The sequence below is a fragment of the Pogoniulus pusillus genome, chromosome 38 (genome assembly GCF_015220805.1).
Source record: "Pogoniulus pusillus isolate bPogPus1 chromosome 38, bPogPus1.pri, whole genome shotgun sequence".
In the NCBI taxonomy this organism is placed as follows: domain Eukaryota; kingdom Metazoa; phylum Chordata; class Aves; order Piciformes; family Lybiidae; genus Pogoniulus; species Pogoniulus pusillus.
This window is the reverse complement of record NC_087301.1, coordinates 3,221,280-3,240,477: the sequence shown is the minus strand read 5'-3', so window position 1 is coordinate 3,240,477 and position 19,198 is coordinate 3,221,280. Positions and strand designations below refer to the sequence as shown.

General features: G+C 50.2%; 1 protein-coding gene across 2 annotated transcripts in view; it reads left to right on the top strand.

Moving 5' to 3' along the window:
- Positions 1–492: 492 nt before the first annotated feature.
- Positions 493–19,198, top strand: part of UBASH3B (ubiquitin associated and SH3 domain containing B) — an 83,730-nt gene continuing 65,024 nt past the window's right edge. The window contains exon 1 of one of the 2 annotated variants that reach the window (XM_064173241.1): positions 493–766. In XM_064173241.1, coding sequence (XP_064029311.1) covers positions 606–766 — 161 coding nt within the window. In that variant the 5' untranslated portion in view covers positions 493–605. The remainder of the gene's footprint in view (positions 767–19,198) is intronic. The other variant, XM_064173242.1, reaches the window with a different exon arrangement.

Sequence of the window (19,198 nt, the reverse complement as noted above, 5' to 3'; positions counted from 1 at the left end):
TCAAGTGATGGAGAGAGCCCCTGAAGTCCCAGCACTGTCACGCAGAGTACCCAGCCAGCCTTCTGCTCTGTCCCCTGTGTAGTTTGAACCATATTTCACCAAGCTTTTCTTCCAACGGGAAAAAAAAAAAAAGGCATTAGAACAAATATTCGCCTGTGCTGTTGTATCAGCTTCCTAAAGCACGCCTTCGCTTCTCCCATCCGCTCCAGCAGCGGCCCTGCCCCGCGCATCGCCGTCTCTCACTCCGCACATCCCCAGCCCTCGCTCCGTGCAGCCCCCGTCCCTTGCTTCGCTCCGCGGCTCAGCCCCAGAGTAGCGCCGGCAGCGGGTGGGCGCCGCAACCCCTCGGGGGGCCGGAGTGGGGCCGAGGCTGCCCCCGCCCGCCCGGAGGCGGCTCTAAGCACGGGGGCGGGCGGCTGCTCCTCGCCGCTCCGGTGCCGGCGTGGGGCTGCGTGGGGCGCGCACGTGTGGCGGCGGCGGGGGCCGAGCGGCTGGGCTGGGCTGGGCGCGGAGCGGGGAGGGAGGCAGGGCCCGGCCGCGGCCCCCGGCGGGGCGCTGGGCGCTGCGGGAGTGCATGGCCCTGCGCGGGCGGCGATGGCTGCGTGATGGCCCAGCGCGGGCAGCCCGCACCGCACGCCATGGCTGCCAAAGAGGAGCTGTACAGCAAAGTCATCCCCCGGCGGAACCGGCAGCACCGCGCGGGGACCATCAAACATGGCTCGTCGCTGGAGATCCTCCTGTCAATGGGCTTCCCCAAAGCTCGGGCGTAAGTCGCCGCACGGCCCCCTTCCCCCTGCGCTTCTTCCCCCTTTCGTTTTAACGGCGGCGAGAAGCGACGGGCGCCTGTCTGCTTTGCTGCTCCAGACCGCCACCGGCGGCCGGCGCGGCGCCGAATTCGCGGGAGGGAGCTCCGGCCACCGGGAACGCCGGGCAGCCGCGGGATGCGCTGCCGGGAGCGGCGCTGCCAGAGCGGCTCGGCGCGGCAGGGGTTGTGCTGCCGGGAGCGGCCCGGGGATGCGCTGCCGGAGCGGCCCAGGGATGCTGTACGGGCCGAGGGATGCGCCGGGTCGCCTCTCCCGGCGGCCGCCACAGCCAAGCATGAGCGCGCTGGGCCGGCTCCGGGAGGCGAGGGAGAGGGTGAGGTGCCGGGGTGGGGGGCAGGCAGGTGCTGTCCTGGGGCGCGTCCCCTCCTGTCCCGTCCCCGCAGGGTGCTGACGGGCCTGGGCGCTGCCCGGAGCAGCTCGACCGCACCGCCCGGCACAGGCATCCCTGGGAAGTTTGGGATGGTCGGGAGGCATTCTTTTGCCTCCGCAGTTGCAGTGGGAGCCGATCGCTCCCGCACTTTGGAAAGAAGGAGCCCCTGGCGCAATTGCTTTGCCTCACTCGGTCACCCGGGAGATTTCCTTTAAGCCACGTACAAGCCAAGAAAAAAAGGAATGGAGCGATAGAAGATTGCCCTAGTCCAAAGTGGGAGGTTTTTCTTACCCCAGTTCAGCAATGCCCTGGGGTAATCTCCCTGCGTGTGCTTATGCTTTAAATTAATTAGGCAGCAACCTAATGATAACTTAATAACGACTCCCCAGGTTTAAACGTAGTGCCTCCCGAAGCGGGACTTTGCACTTCAGGATGCAAACGAAACCAGTGAGGATTTGGATGATTCCATGATCTGCTTAAGTTTTCCTTTTGTTGATGATGCTAGTCAGAACTCGGAGGTTTTGCAGCCTGTCTTTGTGCACTGCTGTTAATAAATATGCACACGTGGAGCTTTAAGGACGTGTGTCAGCTGTGGATGCATGAGACTGTCCTGGATCCACTAGCACATACAGAAAACCTAATGTCTGTTTTCCATTGTCCTACTTGTGCTCTGTAAGCCTGCCAGGGGTCTGTAGGTATCTGCTGAAAGCAACACATGGCAGTTATGGACAGTGAATGCAAATAGAGATAGTAGGGGACTGGAGACTTCATGCTCTGCTCGTTTCAAAAACCAGCTGTGCATCTTTCAGTGTCGCTGGAGATAAAAGCAGCTCGGTTCTCTGAATGAAGCTGCTTATTACCTGTACAACAGTGCCATCAAGGCTGACAGCCCTGGTCTTACCTAAATGCTAGCTGAGGAACTGTCTGTGATTCATAGACTTGCCCAAGAAAACTCTGATGTTTGGCAAAAATAGACTCAGAGCTTCAGCATATGACATAGGGAAAGTTAAACACAAAGAACAAGGCAGAGAAAGGGATAAGATATCCCCAACTGCACAGAGTGCTTATTGTAGGTACAGTTTGGGGTAAAATTCTTTACAGTGAGGGTGGGGAGACACTGGCACAGATTGCCCAGGCAGGTTGTGGATGTCCCCTCCCTGATAGTGTTCAAGGATAGGTTGGATGAGGCCATGAACAACCTAGTCTTGTGGAAGGTGTCCCTGCCCATGGCAGAGGGGATTGGAACTAGATGATCTTCAAGGTCCTTTTCAATCCAAACCATTCTGAGTCTACGAAAATTCTCTTGACATTAAATTCAAGACACTGCAATGTAACCAACTCAGCTGTCTGCTGGCAGGGGACCACTTTCCTGCCCTGGAGTAGCAATTAGTGCCCCTATTCCAACCTGCTGGAAATATTGCTAATAACTCATCATTAAAAATGCAGATAAGAAGCAAAGCAGAAGTAAAACCAAACAACTAAGTACTGCCACCAAGGCTATGCTGTGAAAACCCACACAGGTTCAGAAATGTGCCAGGTAGGACTGCCTGGCAGAAGGACATTGCCTAGAGGTCACTGCTCCCCGGGAGCTGCTCTTCAACCAGCAGCATGAGTGAATGAAGGAGGTGACTGAGTTGCCAAGGATGTGAAAACACTTTGTTTCCCAGAGCTGATACTGAGAAGTAGCCTTACAGTAAAGCCCCTTTGAGCCTCCTCCCAGAACTCACAGCTCTGTTTTCCACCCCAAAGCCAGAGCTACCACAGCAGAGAATTCAGCAGCTCTGTGCCTGTAGATTCTACGTCCCAATAGAAGCCAGGCTGATACTTAGAAGTGGTGACCATCTGTTTGGATGGTTTATGCAAAACAAAGCTCCCAAGTTGTCAGACTAGTCTGTCAGGCATGTCACAAAACGCCATCAGTGGCCTCCTGCCTTCCTGTTAGAGCCAGGGGGACTGACAGAGAGGACTGCCGAAGCCAGGGTAAGACACAAAGGAGTGACCTGAAGATCACAAGAGTGCTGTTTTCAGATGTAGTATTGAGACAGTACTGAGATCCTGGGGAGTACTCACACTGCCTAACTTTCAGCTTCTAATTCAGCTCAGGTAGCTTCACATACCTCACATCCCTACCAGCAGTCAGCTCTTGGCTCTTCAAAACTGGAATAGTTAATGATTTGATCATACTTCTCCATGCTTACAGTTCCTAACAGCAGGTAGAGCTCAGAGGGCCAGGAGTGATAGAAGGAGCTGAGGATTCTCATGTTCATTTTATTTTCCTGGTTCTGTGTTACTTTGATCAAGTCACTTTCACCCAATGCATGCTAGAATAATCAAAGGTAAAAGACAAAATATGATTTCCAGTTATTACTGGATGGGTAGTATAGAGTAGAAAATGGTATGAGCCAGGCTGAAACCTAGAGAGAATGTCAAGGGCATGTACAAAACTGCCCCTGGATCCTTTGTTCAAACCAAGGCATTATTCTAATAGCCTTTATCTGGCCATCCTGCATGTGCTTGATGGGGGAGTAGGGATAAAGGGTCCATCAAAGGACATATCCTCCCTTGTGAGCTAAGATAGTCTGAGAGCAGGTATTGAAATTAATAGAGCTCCACTGATGGCAACGTCTCCCAACACAGCCTGAGACAGTGGAGGCTTTGCCCACCCCACCCCCCCGGTGAAGCCCTTGTAGGCAGGAGTAGAAGAGCATCTCTGTGTGTCTCTTTCCCCCAGTCGAGCTGGGCTGCTCTAAATGACACGGTGGAGGCAGTCATGTACAAACCACCTTTGGGTGCTTTCACCTGTGGATGCCACTTGCTCTAACCACTGCAGGATGTCATCACTTTGGGCTATAGCTGTGAAGAGCTGTTGTGTTCTGTTGGGGTCTTTGTCAGTAAAACTTCACTACTTTTTTTCTTTAGCAATCAGCCCATAATATAGAATCACAGAATGGCTCAGGTTGGAAGGGAGCTCAAAGCTCAGCCAGTTCTAACCCCCTGCCATAGGCAGGGACACCTCCCACTAGAACAAGTCCCTCAAGACCTCATCCAACCTGGCCTTGAACACCTCCAGGGAGGGAACATCCACAGCCCCCCCTGGGCAACCTGTGCCAGTCTCTCACCACCCTCACTGCAAAGAACCCTTTCCTAACATTCAGTTTGAACCTCCCCTCTGCCACTTTAAACCCATTACCCCTTGTCCTGTCATTACAAGATCTTGTCAATAGTCCCTCCACAGCCTTGCTTGAGCACCCTTCAGATCCTGGAAAGCCACTCCAAGGTCTCCTCCAAGCCTTCTTTAGGCTGCACAGCCCCAGCTCTCTCAGCCTGTCCTCATAGCAGAGCTGCTGCAGCCCTCTGAGCATCTTTGTGGCCTCCTCTGGACTGGCTCAAACAGTTCCATGTCCTTGTGTTGGGGGCTCCAGAACTGCACACAGGACTCCAGGTGGAGTCTCAGGAGAGCAGAGCCAAGGGGCTCTGCTGCCCACACTGCTCTTGCTGCAGCCCAGCACAGGGTTGTGTCTGGGCTGCACTCACACTGTAGGCTCCTGTTGAGCTTTTCATCAGCCCAGGCCCCAGGACCTTTTCCTCAGGGCTACTCTCAGCCATTCCCCACCCAGCCTGGAGTTGTGCTCGGGATTGCACTGACCCAGGCTCCTGTCTAGTCCCTAGCTCAGGTAGTTTCTGATTTAAGCAAGGAAGGCAGGCAAAGGTGATGGTACAATTGCCACTAAGCAATGCAGGGACTATGACAAGTTTTTTACCCAAGGTCTCACAAAAGTCTACCCAGACCTCCAGCCTCTCAACCCCCTAAACAAACTCAAGTTTCCTCTAGACAGACATTTCACACAGCTATTATTTCTCAGTTGCCCTGAAATACTGCACCTCATCTTCTTATGGATCTGCTGTCAGTGGTTGCACCCCCAGATGTAATCTGCCTGCCAGCACCTCTTGCAATCCCTACATAGGTGTTGATAGTGCTCTTGAGAGTAAATGGAAAGGGAGCCTAGTGTAGTTTACACACCACTGGAACCACAGGGGAGCCCCTGAAACTACTGTGCATGTACAAGCAATTAACACAATCTGTGTTACATCAAAAGAAACAAACCACTGATGGACTTCAGTTTCTTTCAGGATGAAACCTGTGCCCCAAAATCAAGCTATTGGAGCCAATAGAGAGCTAAGCAGCTGAAATCCTGTGGCCTCAATGGGCCCCAGAATCTGTGAGTGATTCACAGCTTTTGAAAGTTTCTTGTCAGGATTTAGGCTCCTCCAAAACATCCTCAAACCCAGAAAGTTAAAATTCTACCACGAAAAACAAATGTCTGCTTGCTTTGTTTTAGTGCTGGGTGTGCATCTGTGCATGAACATATGAACCTATAAAACTGGAAATGTTCCTTGAGCTTCTGCATACAGTTCTCAATTCAAACCACAGCCCCAAGCTACTGTTTCAGAAGAGATCCAGAGCTAGAAAAATGAAGATAATTTTCTGGCCCCTGACATTACTCAAGCTGGGTAAATCACTGCCCATAAACACAACACTTAAATTACAGCCATCAAGCTCTTTTGGTTGCCATCTCTTGGTGGTAAGTGTAAGAGATGAGCTCTGTCTCAACAGAGGTGGTAAAGCTTTCCAAAGCTGACCTGAGGTTCCTTCTTCTCATCTCAGCCTGAAAAAAGGCTTCTACAGAAAGGTTCATGGTCTTAGAATCATAGAATCAGCCAGGTTGGAAGAGAGCTCCAAGTTCAGCCAGTACAACCTAGCACCCAGCCCTGCCCAACCAACCAGACCATGGCACTAAGTGCCCCAGCCAGGATTGGCTTCAACACCTCCAGCCACAGCCACTCCACCACCTCCCTGGGCAGCCCATTCCAGTGCCAATCACTCTCTCTGACAACAGCTTCCTCCTAACATCCAGCCTGAACCTGTCCTGGCACAGCTTGAGGCTGTGTCCTCTTGTTCTGTGGCTGGTTGCTTGGGAGCAGAGCCCAACCCCACCTGGCTACAGCCTCCCTGCAGGGAGCTCCAGGCAGCAATGAGCTCTGCCCTGAGCCTCCTCTGCTGCAGGCTGCACCCCCCCAGCTCCCTCAGCCTCTCCTCACAGGGCTGTGCTCCAGGACTCTCCCCAGCCTTACTGCCCTTCTTTGGACACCTTCCAGCACCTCAACATCTCTCTTGAATTGAGAAGCCCAGAACTAGACCCAGCACTTGTCCTGCTGGCCACACTGCTCCTGAGCCACGGCAGGATGCCACTGGCTCTCTTGCCCACCTGGGCACACTGCTGCCTCATCTTCACCTACTATCCACCAGTCCCCAGTCTCTTTTGGCCTGGCTGGTTCAGTGTATAATGCTGTGCTCCTGGGTGGATCTGCTGACACTCCACATCACTGCAAACACTTCCCCCTCATACAAATGGGATACACAGGAATATTATGCAGTTCACCCTGGATCAACCTCACTGCTTGTCCTAGACTACACATTGACTCCTTCCTCTCTCCCACAGAAGACCACCTAGGTTTAACTCTGTGTTCATGGGCATGAAGACGACTTAGTTTACAAAGCTGCAGCACATTTCCCCTGGTCCTGAATAGAACCAAGCCAGCTGGATTTTGGGTTTGTTTCTGAGTAACTGTGAGAATTTAGGAGTATTAAGAGTTTCATTATTCTCAAAGAAAAGAAGCTCAGATGCAGTTTACAAACAGCAAAATCTTCTCTTGTGTTTTCAAAATGTTTTCTGGGCTGCTAAAACATGTTTTGCCTAGTAACAGACTTAGCAACACAGCAGTACTTCAGCACAGAAAGGCTGCAAAGTCTCTCATTCCTCTCGGGTTTGAACTGGATTTGGGAAAATCACTGCATGGGAAGAAAGTGCTGCAGATAATCTTTGGGTTTTGAAGTGGTTTCTATTCCTTCACAGCCTTGCCTTAGGGGTATGGCTCTAAGTTGCAGCAAAAGAGGCTCTGCCTCAACACAAGGGGGAACTTCTTTAGTGGAAGGGTCACAGAGCACTGGAACAGGCTGCTCAGAGAGGTCATGGAGTGTCCTTCCCTGGAGACTTTCAAGGCCTGTCTGGATGTGTTCCTGTGTGATCTGTGTTAGATAGGATTGTCCTGCTCTGGCAGGGGGGTTGGACTCCATCTCCTTGGGTCCCTTCCAGCCCCTGATACCCTGTGAGCCTGTATTAGTTTTCTGCAAATACTCTTGGCTGGAATTCACCTTACTACAAAGGAGCAGCCCAAAACTTAGGCATTCCCCAAGCCTCACTTGAGCCCAGGTTTAAGAAGGGCTTTCATGATTCACAAAGACTTGTGCTGACCCAGAGTGTGGAGGGAAACCCCACCCCAAGTGAAGAAGCCTGTGAATAGAAGTGATTCTAGAAGCAACAGTGTAGAAAGAAGCTGCACTGACAGTGGATTTCCAAGTTTGTTAACAGCACTGGAGAAAATCTTCAGCTACTGAATAGAAAATGCAGGTGTTGTGGCTGCAAGGGCATAGGCAAAAGCTTCCCCTAATGTTCTGTTTGTGCGCTTCATTTGGGACAGTGAGGTTTGGCCTTGGATTGTACCACTGGACTGTGCAGTAGAGGAACAGTCTAAGCAAGATGCTTCCACTTCTAGTATTGCTTATCAGCCACCAGCCTAAGGGATATGTTTAAGTAACAGCTTCCTAAGAAGTGTTTGTGATCTGTTTGCAGTCCACAGATAGTGGAAGAGGAAGAGCTTGTTAGAAGGAGCTGCCTGCAGGGAGGCTGTAGCCAGGTGGGGTTGGGCTCTGCTCCCAAGCAACCAGCAACAGAAGAAAGGGACACAGTCTTAAGTTGTGCCAGAGCAGGTTAAGGCTGGATGTTAGGAGGAAGTTGTTGGCAGAGAGAGTGATTGGCATTGGAATGGGCTGCCCAGGGAGGTGGTGGAGTGGCCGTGCCTGGAGGTGTTGAAGCCAAGCCTGGCTGGGGCACTTAGTGCCATGGTCTGGTTGGTTGGGCAGGGCTGGGTGCTAGGTTGGGCTGGCTGAGCTGGGAGCTCTCTTCCAACCTGGTTGATTCTGTGATTCTAGGGGCAAATCACTTGGACCTGCTTCCCTACTATGACCTTTTCCTTTCTCTGTGCCTGTTTAAGCTTTTGTCAGAAGTGATGAGGTGTGCAGCTCTTTGGCCATGCTGGGGTTCAAGGCATTGTAACCTGAGCAACAGTCAGAGCAGTTAACTGCTCTAGTTCATGTATTGCAATTCCTAGGTTCAGCACTGAGGCCTCTGAACAATTTTGTACATCTGTGCTGGAAGGGATCCAACAGGTCTGCACTGTGCAGTGGAACATGGATCCTGCAACTGAGTCAGCAGCTGCCAGGAAGGTGCACTGGAGAGTGGCTTGAGCAAGCCTACATTTGGGACTGAGTCCCATGGCTGCTATGGATATGGATTTTATTCACTGGCTTCGTTGCAGATTTCTGCTGTGAGATGATTACTGCAGTATGCCACTGGCTCCACCGTGTTTGGTGTGGGGGAGATCTCTATTAGATAGTTCTTTATTTTAAAGATCTAAGTGATAGATCTAACTCATAGAGGGCTCTTTATTTCCACTGTCTAGTCTGGAAACTGAGGCACAGAGAAGCTTAGATGTATCCCTCAAATCTTAAGTTGGGCTGGCACTTGGCACCTAAACCTGTAGGGTTTCAGTCTGTTAGCTTAATCACAAGATTTAGATGTGTTTATTTCCATGACATTGTCCAACATTTTCAAATGGAGAGAGACCTTCTCTTATCAGAGGCTGAAGAGGTCATTCCTGTGATAAGATCCCACTCTAAAATGATAATGGCAGCAGTAGCTCTCCATATCACCTCGGTGATCAAGGATGCTCTATACATAACTGCCATTAATCATATCTGATAGTTGGGAGAAGTGGAGCAAGCAGATACTCAGGTCTGATACAGACAAAGAAAAAGCTTGGTGTTTGCCACAGACATCAAGAAATTGGTTTAAGGACAGAGCATCCCTGTACACAAAGTGCTCACAGCAGAGCCAAGGTCAGCAAGTCAGTGCAATGCTTGCTGCAGAAGTGCCAGCTGCCCAGAAAGTGAGTTTGCACATGTTCAGAGGAGAAAACAATCCCACCTTTGGAGTGCCTTCACAAACCATTCCTCATTGAGATCTCATATTTAAATGTCTGAGCAGCATCACTACAGGCAGCAAGCTCCTGCTTCAATGGCAAGGCAGCCAGGAGACTGCAGTCCCTGGATTTCTGAGATGTGTTTTTCAGGGCTAACTTTGGCAAAGACTGTAAGAGATGTCAGGAAGTGTCCTGGTCCCTGAGTACTTAATTCATTTTGGTATTAAAATAACATCACAGAATGTCAGGGGCTGGAAGGGACCTCCAAAACTCATCCAGTCCAACCTCCCTGCCAGAGCAGCATCACCCAGAGCAGATCACATAAGAACACATCCAGGTGGGTTTGGAATATCCCATGGATATTCAAAATCCCAAATGGAGAGGGAGACTGCACAGCCCCCCCTGGGCAGCCTGTTCCAGGGTTCTGTCATCCTCACAGGGAAAAAAATTCTTCCTCATAGAGTCATAGAATCAACCAGGTTGGAAGAGACCTCCTCATGTTTAAATGAAACTTCCTCTGCCTCAGCTTCCACCCAGTGCCCCTTGTCCTGTCATCAGGCATCACCCAGCAAAGCCTGGCTGCAGCCTCCTGGCACTCACCTCTACATATAGATAACTATTGCTGAGGTCACCTCTCAGTCTCCTCCTCTCCCAACAGCACAGCCCCAGCTCCCTCAGGCTCTCCTCCTAACAGAGCTGTTCCATTCCCTTCAGCATCTTTGTGGCTCTGCGCTGGACTCTCTCCAGCAGTTCTGTGTCCCTCTTGAACTGGGGGGCCAAGAACTGGACACAGAACTCCATATGTGGCCTCGCCAGTACAGAATAGAGGGGCAAGAGAACCTCTCTCAGCCTACTAACCACAGCCCTTCCAATGCACCCCAGAAAGAACTTGATAACAAGAAAACATTTCCCCACAATCTTTTTTGTCTTGGAGCAAAGGTCCAGATCCTGCCCTCTACAGTGGGGAGGAGAAGACTTTCAAAATGTGCAATGAGATTTCATATGTCACTGCCAGAGCCTGAAGAATTACTTAGTGCCTCCTGTGTCAAAAACTCAAGTAGTTAATAACCTGATCCTTGGTATGCAACTCCCTTCCATGCTGCATATCAGTTTCAAGTGCTACAGATAGCAGTGTTATCTTTTCCTTTTCTGCCCCTTTTTGTCTCTCACTTCACAGACCTGATACTACTGTCAGGAGCCAGCTTAAATTTACTGATGAGGTTCCCAAGACAAAGACTCACTAGAGAAACTCATGGACTGCTTGAATGGAGCCTTGTTTGTATAAGATGCTGATTATGCTCCCTCCTTGGAGACCTGGTGACAGTGGCAATGCATTGCCCTGGTTCTGCAGAGTCTTGGATCATTTCCTTTATAAAGCCCTCTGGAAGTTTACCCCTAGATTACTGCTGTCACTTTGCTATGCAAGAGCCTCTCAGAGGGTGCTGCTAACCCTTGGGACCTCTTGAATAAACAGACTGACAGAAGTCAGAGGGGAATTCCACTCTTTGAAAGATCACAGGATCAGAGGATGTCAGGGGTTGGAAGGGACCCAAAGAGATCATCCAGTCCAACTCCCTGCCAGAGCAGGACCATACAATCTAGCTCAGCTCACACAGGAACACATCCAGAGGGGCCTCCAGAGGAGGAGACTCCACAACCCCTCTGGGGAGCTTGTTCCAGTGCTCTGTGACCCAAAGTTTCCCGTTGTGCTGAGCTGGAAGCTCCTGTGCTGCAGCTTCCATCCATTGCTTCTTGTCCTATCTCAGGGAGCAGTGAGCAGAGCCTGTCCCCCCCCACCTCCTGACCCCCATCCCTCAGATATTTATAGGCATTAAATCCTCTCTCAGTCTTCTCTTCTCCAGACTCAGCAGCCCCAGGTCCCTCAGCTTCTCCTCCTCAGACAGTGCTCCAGGCCCCTCAGCATCCTTGTAGCCCTCCACTGGACCTTCTCCAGCAGACCCCTGTCCCTCTTCAACTGGGGAGCCCAAAACTGAGTGCAGATCATGAGCAGAAGTTTCAAAACACATAATGAAAGGGAAAATTGGTGCTTGGAAAAGTTAAGTGCTATCCCTGCTGGCTCCTGATAGGACTTGTGTTTTTAAGTCACCTTTGAACATGAATCTTAGACTCCCAAGTCTTGCTCACACTTGAAGATGCTGCCCTGGGTTTTAAACTGGTGCTCATAGTGGATTCACAGCATGTGCTCTGCAACTGCAAAAAGAATAGAGACATCCGTGTGTGTGTCTGTACTGCACCAGTCTAATTATCCTCAACAAGCAGAGTCATCAAAAGGGCTGTAGTTTAGCAGCTGACAGCGTTTTGGATTCCATCACCAAGACTGGCTGCAGGCTTTGTGCATTACAATGGGGTGCTCCCTGGCGCCTGTGTCTTACTCACTGCCTGTATAAACAGACCTGAAAAGAATAGGCTTGGGCTTTGCTTGGCATTATTCTGCCCCTACCATATCCTTGGGTGCCCAGCTGAGCACAAAGACTGAATCTAGAGAGCAGGGGAAAGTGGAGGGGGGAAAAAACCAGCAAGAAAGACTAGGATGGGTTGAGGGAATTGCTAAAGTCACCGCGACAAAGCAGCTGAGAGTCTGCATAAACAGTGGCTTAGACAGCTTGTACCTCTGGACTGTGTTCATAAGACACAGGTGCTGCCCTTTCCAATCCACTCTCAATATTTCTCCCCAATTTTACAAGCCCTAGCAGCGAAAAAAAAGCACTTTTTAAGCCCCAAATATCCTCAACTCATGGAATGCAGTTAGGAGATGTTGTTCTTGCACACACAGGGAGTAGGAGCCACTGCTCCTCCGTTCCCTGGGGAGCCTCAGCCTTCCTGTTTTGTTTTTTAACAGGGATTCCCAAAAGCTTAATCAGCACAGAAAGCAGAGTTGCATGTGTAGATATGACAATATCCTGACAGATACTGTCAAGACCTGAGTGATTTCTGTCATCCACTAAGCAGCAGCATAAAAGTGAAACAGAAAGCAAGCAATTATACACTGGAACCTGGAAAGAGTGACAGGAGATGTGTCTGATGAATTTGGTGTCTGGGAAAAGCAGAGTCCTTGAGACTGAAGTCTCCTGTCCTTGCCAGCATGAACCCCTTGCAAGCCAGTCCCTGTCGGCAGGAGATCAGCATGAAAGTGGTAGTGAAGGGTTATGCAGGTGGCTGAGCAAACAGCAGTGCTGAGCAACGCTGGGATGGATATCTGTCTTCTGCACCAGGAACACAAAGGCATACCCAAAGATAGGCAACTCAGAACCACCCTGGCTTTCCACAGCCTGACATCAAAAGGGCTTTTAACTGTATTTCACTCACCCACCACTCCCCTGCTATTATCAAACACAAGGCAAGTGGCACTTTTTCTCTTTCATGCAGTGTTAGCTGGGCTCTGCAGTCCATGGTAGTGCAGGATTAATGCTTCCTTGGTGGTGACCGTGGAAGAATTGCCAGTGTAGAGGCAGGCGTGTTGCAGAGAGCTTTGTCATCTCCTGAGCTGTATAAATGACTCTTGCTTTTCCCTTTCTCCTCCACCTAATGAAATGCAGCAAGTTGTTACATGACACAGATCTCATTAATGGCCTGGTTCAGCGAAGCTCTCGAGCACGGTGCTGCTCTTGAATGGCTGAGGTGGAGATGCCTCATGCATTTCTGCTGGACGTGAAGGGGGATGCATTACATGGCACTGGGAATGGGGGACAGAGATAAAACCATAGAATGCCTTATGTTGGAAGGGACCTCAAGGATCATCCTGTTCCAACCCCCCACCATAGACAGGGACACCTTCTGCTAGACCAAGTTGCTCAAAACCTTATCCAACCTGGCCTTGAACACTTCCAGGGAGGGGCCATCCATAACTTCCCTCTACCAGCATCTCCCCACCCTCACTCTAGAGAATTTCAACCTGATCTCCAGTCTACATCTGTCCCACTCAAGCTTCAATCCATCCCCTCTCATCCTATCACAACAAGCCTTTGCAAGAAGTCCCTCCTCAGCTTTCTTGGAGACCTCCTTCAGGCACTGAAAGGCTGCCTCTGGTAGTCGTTGTTTTCTAAGCTGTTCCTCAATTTGCTGAGGATGATTAAATCATTTTCATGGCACAAATTTCAAGCCCTGAGTTTGTGCTAACATGAAGCACCAGCATCACTTTTCCCTTGCGTGGCACCAGTAAGAAGCAGCCTGGTCTTTATACACCACAATCCTATTGTGCTGGGAGCTGTGCAAAAAGAAAACATCATCCCTGCTCTGGTGATCTAAGTAGGAGTCAGAAGGAGCAAATGTCTCTAGAGAGGACAGGGAGAGGCTGTATGAAGCAGCAGACAGCATCATCTCCTGCTGACAGGCAGTGATGCCAGCAATGCCTCCAAAAGCCTTTACTCCCAGTTGTTACCCAGAGTTAGGCTGATGGCTGAAGTTCACAGCTGTGTGAGAACAGCACTGCTCTGAGCAGCTACTTTGGAACAGGTATCAAGAGGCACTGGGTGGAAGCTGAGGCAGAGGAAGTTACATTTACACATGAAGAGGAATTTTTTTTCCCTGTGAGGGTGACAGAAGCCTGGAATGGGCTGCCCAGGGGGGTTGTGGATTCTCCTTCTCTGGACATATTCAAAACCTGCCTGGATGTGTTCCTGTGTGATCTGCTCTAGGTGATCCTGCTCTGGCAGTGGCATTGGACTGGATGAGCTTTGGAGGTCCCTTCCAGCTCCTGACATTCTATGATTCTCTGAAACATGTGTGAAGTAGGACTGGCAGCCAGCTCAAGAGCTCCTCCAGTCCACCTCCCTGCCTCAGACATCCCATCTTGCAGGCAGAAAGGTGTAAAATGAGATGATGATCCATCTAGTCACTTGATGCCACAGAGAGCACCTTAATTAACGTCTGCCATCCACTCAAAAGAAAAGACACTTGAGAGCTGCAGGCTGCAAATGGTGTCAATGGTGTCCTGCTCCCTTGTTCTGCTATTGCATTGAATTTATTCTTCACAATCAATATTTCTTTCTGAGAGTAGCTGTCAAGTCCTAGCAAGGGTCACATCCCAATATAGTACCCATGGATAAGGTGCAGCCATAGAATCCCAGAAGAAGCCAGCTTGGCAAAGCCCCTCAGGATCAAATCCATCCTAGAACCCTACTCTACAGTATTCACCTCAAACCCCTAAGCACCACATCCAAATGACTTTTAAACACATCCAGGGTGGATGACTCCACCACCTCCTCGGGCAGCTCATTCCAGTGCCTGTCAGTTGTCCCAGGCACTGCTCACAGAAATCTCAAACTGAAGAATCTGGTTCATGTTCACAGTAGTCTGTGGGAAACAGCAACGAGCCCTCCAGTAAATCTGACTTGCACCTTACAAGACACACATTGGTATTGCCTTTACAGCCTCTTCAAGCCCCTCCTGTAGCTGGGCTGCATCACAAATCATGGAATCCCAGAATGCCAGGTTGGAATGCACACCAAGGATCATCTGCTCCAAACTTTGTAGCTGATAGGAGAGTTGCAATGAGCTGACCCAGCACCCTGCCAAGCTGAGTCTTCAAACTGTCCAATGGAGGGGAGTCCACTGCTGCCCTTTGGGGATGATTCCAATGCCCAACTGTTCTCATGGCAAAACACTGTCTGCTGGAATCACTCCAGCAGTTACTTGTCCCTACCACCCTTTATCTTATTCATGGAACTCCTTACAAAGGGAATCTCCATCCTTCTTGCAGCCACTGTTTGTGTACTGGTTAAAGCCTTTTGATCCTGATGAGGATCAGCAGCCTTGGGGCAGGAAGTGGGGGAAGCTACACTGAGCCCCAAAGCCAGAGTCTTTACAGAGAGTCAAATCCTACCTCAGAGATTGCAGCTGATGAGCTGCTTTGGGGAGCTGGGTGATGAAATGGATAATTGTAAAGGCTGCTCTTAACCATTTGCAGGTAGGAAATTTTATCTTGGAGGGTAAAAAAGAGGAAATACAACCGAGGAGTGGGTCAGCAAGACTTAAAATACCCTCAGGTTGGTATAAGAGGTCCCAATCATGGACCTGACCCCACTCAGGAGGCCTCTTGCACGCATCAGAGCTAACTCAGAGAACAGAGTGAGTTAATCAGCCTAGCCCAGGGACGTGCTGGTGGAGCACCGACCCTGTAATCAGTGTAACACTGGAAGGAAAGGGCATCAGCTGCCATCGCAGCACAAGCTATCTGCCCGCTGCAGGAAGCCTGCATGATTTGAGTCTCTGTGGACTCATCTTGACTCATCCTCTCCCCAGCCTGCTGTGCTTGGCTGACGTGTTTCAGACCCAAATAAGCAGAGCACCTGGGGAGAGAGCTGCTCCCGCGCTGCCTGGGAGCACAGCATCACGCATGGAGGGGCCGTGGTGCTCCCCAGCACACAGCAGCTGTAGCTGTGCTGTGAAGCAGGGCTGGACTCAACGCTTAGAAATGTGCTGGGAACAGGCAAGAAGCACCTGAGCTTTGTATTTTTCTCCCAGAGGCTTAGATGCTGATTGTTATTTACACACAGGGTCTTTGCATGACCTGACTGGTGGAAAGAAGCCCTCATTTCCCTAGAGGAAGTTTCCACAGCATTGCAGGTTGGGTTATTTCTAGGTGACATCCTCAGATGGTGTGTACTAGCACTGCTCCAACAAAGTAAATGGTGCTGGGCTGATCTGCACTACCAGGAGGCTTTGCCCTTTGGGACATGAATGATCAGAGGACTGGAGAAGCTGGCATATGAAGAAGGGCTGAGAGAATCACGGAATCATAGAGTGATAGGAGTTGGAAGGGACCTCTAGAGATCATTGAGTCCAACTCCCCTGCCACAGTAGGATTACCTAGGGCAGGCTGCACAGAAATGCATTGAGGTATGTTTTGAAAGTCTCCAGAGGAGACTCCACAACCTCTCTGGGCATCCTGCTCCAGCACTCCGTTACCCTTGCTGTAAGGAACTTTCTGCTCATGTCGAGGTGTAACCTCCTCTGATTTGTTCAGACTGGGTTTGTTCAGCCTTGAGAAGGCTTAGAGGAGACCTTATTAGCACTTCATTTGACTTCTCTGGAAGAGCACTGCAGAGAGGGACCTCTGCCAGCACATCACCCCTGTGATTCCAGCCCAGGCTGTGTCCTAGGAAGTTTTGTGCCCAAGAAATGTCTCACCAGGCTTCTTGTGTGAGTCAGCCCCACCAAGGGCAGCCTGCTGCCATCCTTCTCATAGAATCAACCAGGTTGGAAGAGAGCTCCAAGCTCAGCCAGTCCAACCTAGCACCCAGCCCTGCCCAATCAACCAGACCATGGCACTAAGTGCCCCAGCCAGGCTTTGTTTGCACACCGCCAGGGACAGCGACTCCACCACCTCCCTGGGCAGCCCATTCCAATGCCAATCACTCTCTCTGCCAGGAACTTCCTCCTAACATCCAGCCTGAACCTGCCCTGGCACAACTTGAGACTGTGTCTCCTTGTTCTGTTGCTGCTTGCCTGGCAGAAGAGACCAACCCCCACCTGGCTACAACCTCTTATTCCCCTAGGCAACTCCTGTGACCAACTGTTGATTGCATTGCCTGCCCTTGGCGCTTAGCTAGACCCATCTGCTGCAAAGTGAACTTCAGATGGGTTGAGCCAAGGCCACCCAGCTGAAATGTGATGACAGGCAGGGAATGAGAGTCGATGCACCAAAAGAAACAGAGCAATGAAATCAGAGTGCTTTGCTGTGCCTGGAAACTGAGCCATTTTCAGAGATCCAAAATGGATTACCTAAAGTCAGCAACCACTTTGGAAAAGCTTGGCTAAGTGATGCTCAGTGTCTCTGTAAATTAAACACCTCCCAGCAAGCATGAAAGCATTCTAAGGTTTTTTGCCTGAGGACACAAAGAAAGTCTTGCAGTACTGGGCTTAGATCTCAGTAATTTGGACTTGCCATCATGCCATAAAGAAGACAGAAATGCACTCTTGTGTGGCAATTAGATGCTGTCCCAAGCATCTAGCTCAACTTTCCACCTACTAAATACTATTGCAGTTTGATTGCAGCATATCCCCAAGTCTTGCAGGACCTTTGATGTGACTTTCAATAACAGACATGAAATGTTGTGGTTTCATAGGTTGGGTAAGTTATGGTAAGGAAGGAATCCTTTTTTCCATGCTGCTTTATCTTTCCCTTCCTTGCAGCACATCGGGTTTGAGGACATGCAGTCGGTTTATTTGTGGAGTATCTTTCTAATCACAAAAGTATTTGAAGCTGTTGAACGATTTAGATGAGATTAGGCAAATGGGGTTGAGTGTTGTGACTAGATAATTGTCTCTTTGCTCTGCAGGATGCCTCAAAGCAGAGACAAGTTTACCATTGAACGAAAAATCACAGTATCACCAAGGTTGGAAGAGACCTCACAGATCATCAAGTCCAACCCTTTAGCACAGAGCTCAAGGCCAGACCATGGCACCAAGTGCCACGTCCAGTCCTGCCTTGAACAGCTCCAGGGACGGCGACTCCACCACCTCCCCGGGCAGCCCATTCCAGTGTCCAATGACTCTCTCAGGGAAGAACTTTCTCCTCACCTCCAGCATAAATTTCCCCTGGCACAGCCTGAGGCTGTGTCCTCTCGTTCTGGTGCTGGCCACCTGAGAGAAGAGAGCAACCTCCTCGTGGCCACAACCTCCCCTCAGGTAGTTGTAGACAGCAATAAGGTCTCCCCTGAGCCTCCTCTTCTCCAGGCTAACCAATCCCAGCTCCCTCAGCCTCTCCTCATAGGGCTGTGCTCAAGGCCTCTCCCCAGCCTCGTCTCCCTTCTCTGGACACACTCAAGCATCTCAATGTCCCTCCTAAACTAGGGGGCCCAGAACTGAACACAATTCCTGAAAGCGATGGCTTTTTTGTTTCAATTATCCCTCTTAGGTGCAAAAAAAAACCCCACTTTGGCAAATCCTAGCAGCAGCCCATCTGGTTTGGGCAGAGTAAGAGTAAGTTTAAGGTATGCTTTGTGCAGAAAAATCCCTGTGGCTTGCAGAGCTGAAGGCAAAGCCGAGCCTTGCAGCAGCATGCTGGGCAGTTGGAACATCAGCCTTTGAACAGCATGCTCTGAGGAGCCATGCAGGTTTCCACAGGCTCCCCTGCAAAGCCCCACGTTCAAGGGGGAAACTGGGATGGAGCGAGGTGCCAACCTGGCAAAGGATTCAGACACGTTGCTCAAGTTCAAACACATGAATTGTGCCATTGGTTTTGAGTTACTCAGGCACATAAATTCACAGCTAGCTTGTGGCCTTTGAAACAATTCTGCTTTTAAATACTGTGGCTTAGGGTGGAGTTTTGCTATTAGTTCTCTGCTCTTGTTGCCATTAGTTAACTGCCATCCCACATTAGAACCACTTGATTCTATTATCTGGATTAGTATCTCTGATTTCATTTCCCCTTGGGTGTTAATCAAGAAGGGTTTATTTTTCTGCTAAGTGTATATGTGCATCCTGTTTGTTCTGAGCTGTGCAACTGAATTATTTGGCACTGATTTTACAAAGGCTTGTAGTGATAGGATGAGAGGGAATAGATTGAAGCTTGAGTAGAGCAGATTTAGACTGGAGATTAGAAAGAAATTCTTTCTAGTGAGGGTGGTGAGACACTGGCACAGGTTGCCCAGAGACATCATGGATGCTCCCTCCCTGGAGGTGTTCAAGGCCACGTTGGATGAGGCCTTGAGCAACCTGTTCTAGTGGGAAGTGTTGCTGCCCAGGGTAGGGGGTTGAAACTAGATGCTCTTTGATGTCCCTTCCAACCCAAAGCATTCCTGATTCTGTGAATTGGAGCTGAACCTGCCACCCATGCTGTGCTCATGTCCCTTGCCTACTACTTGCAAGAGAACAGGGTTTCAAGTGCACACATTGCCCTGCAATAACCACCAGTGTTGTGCCAGCCACTGCAGCATAAGGA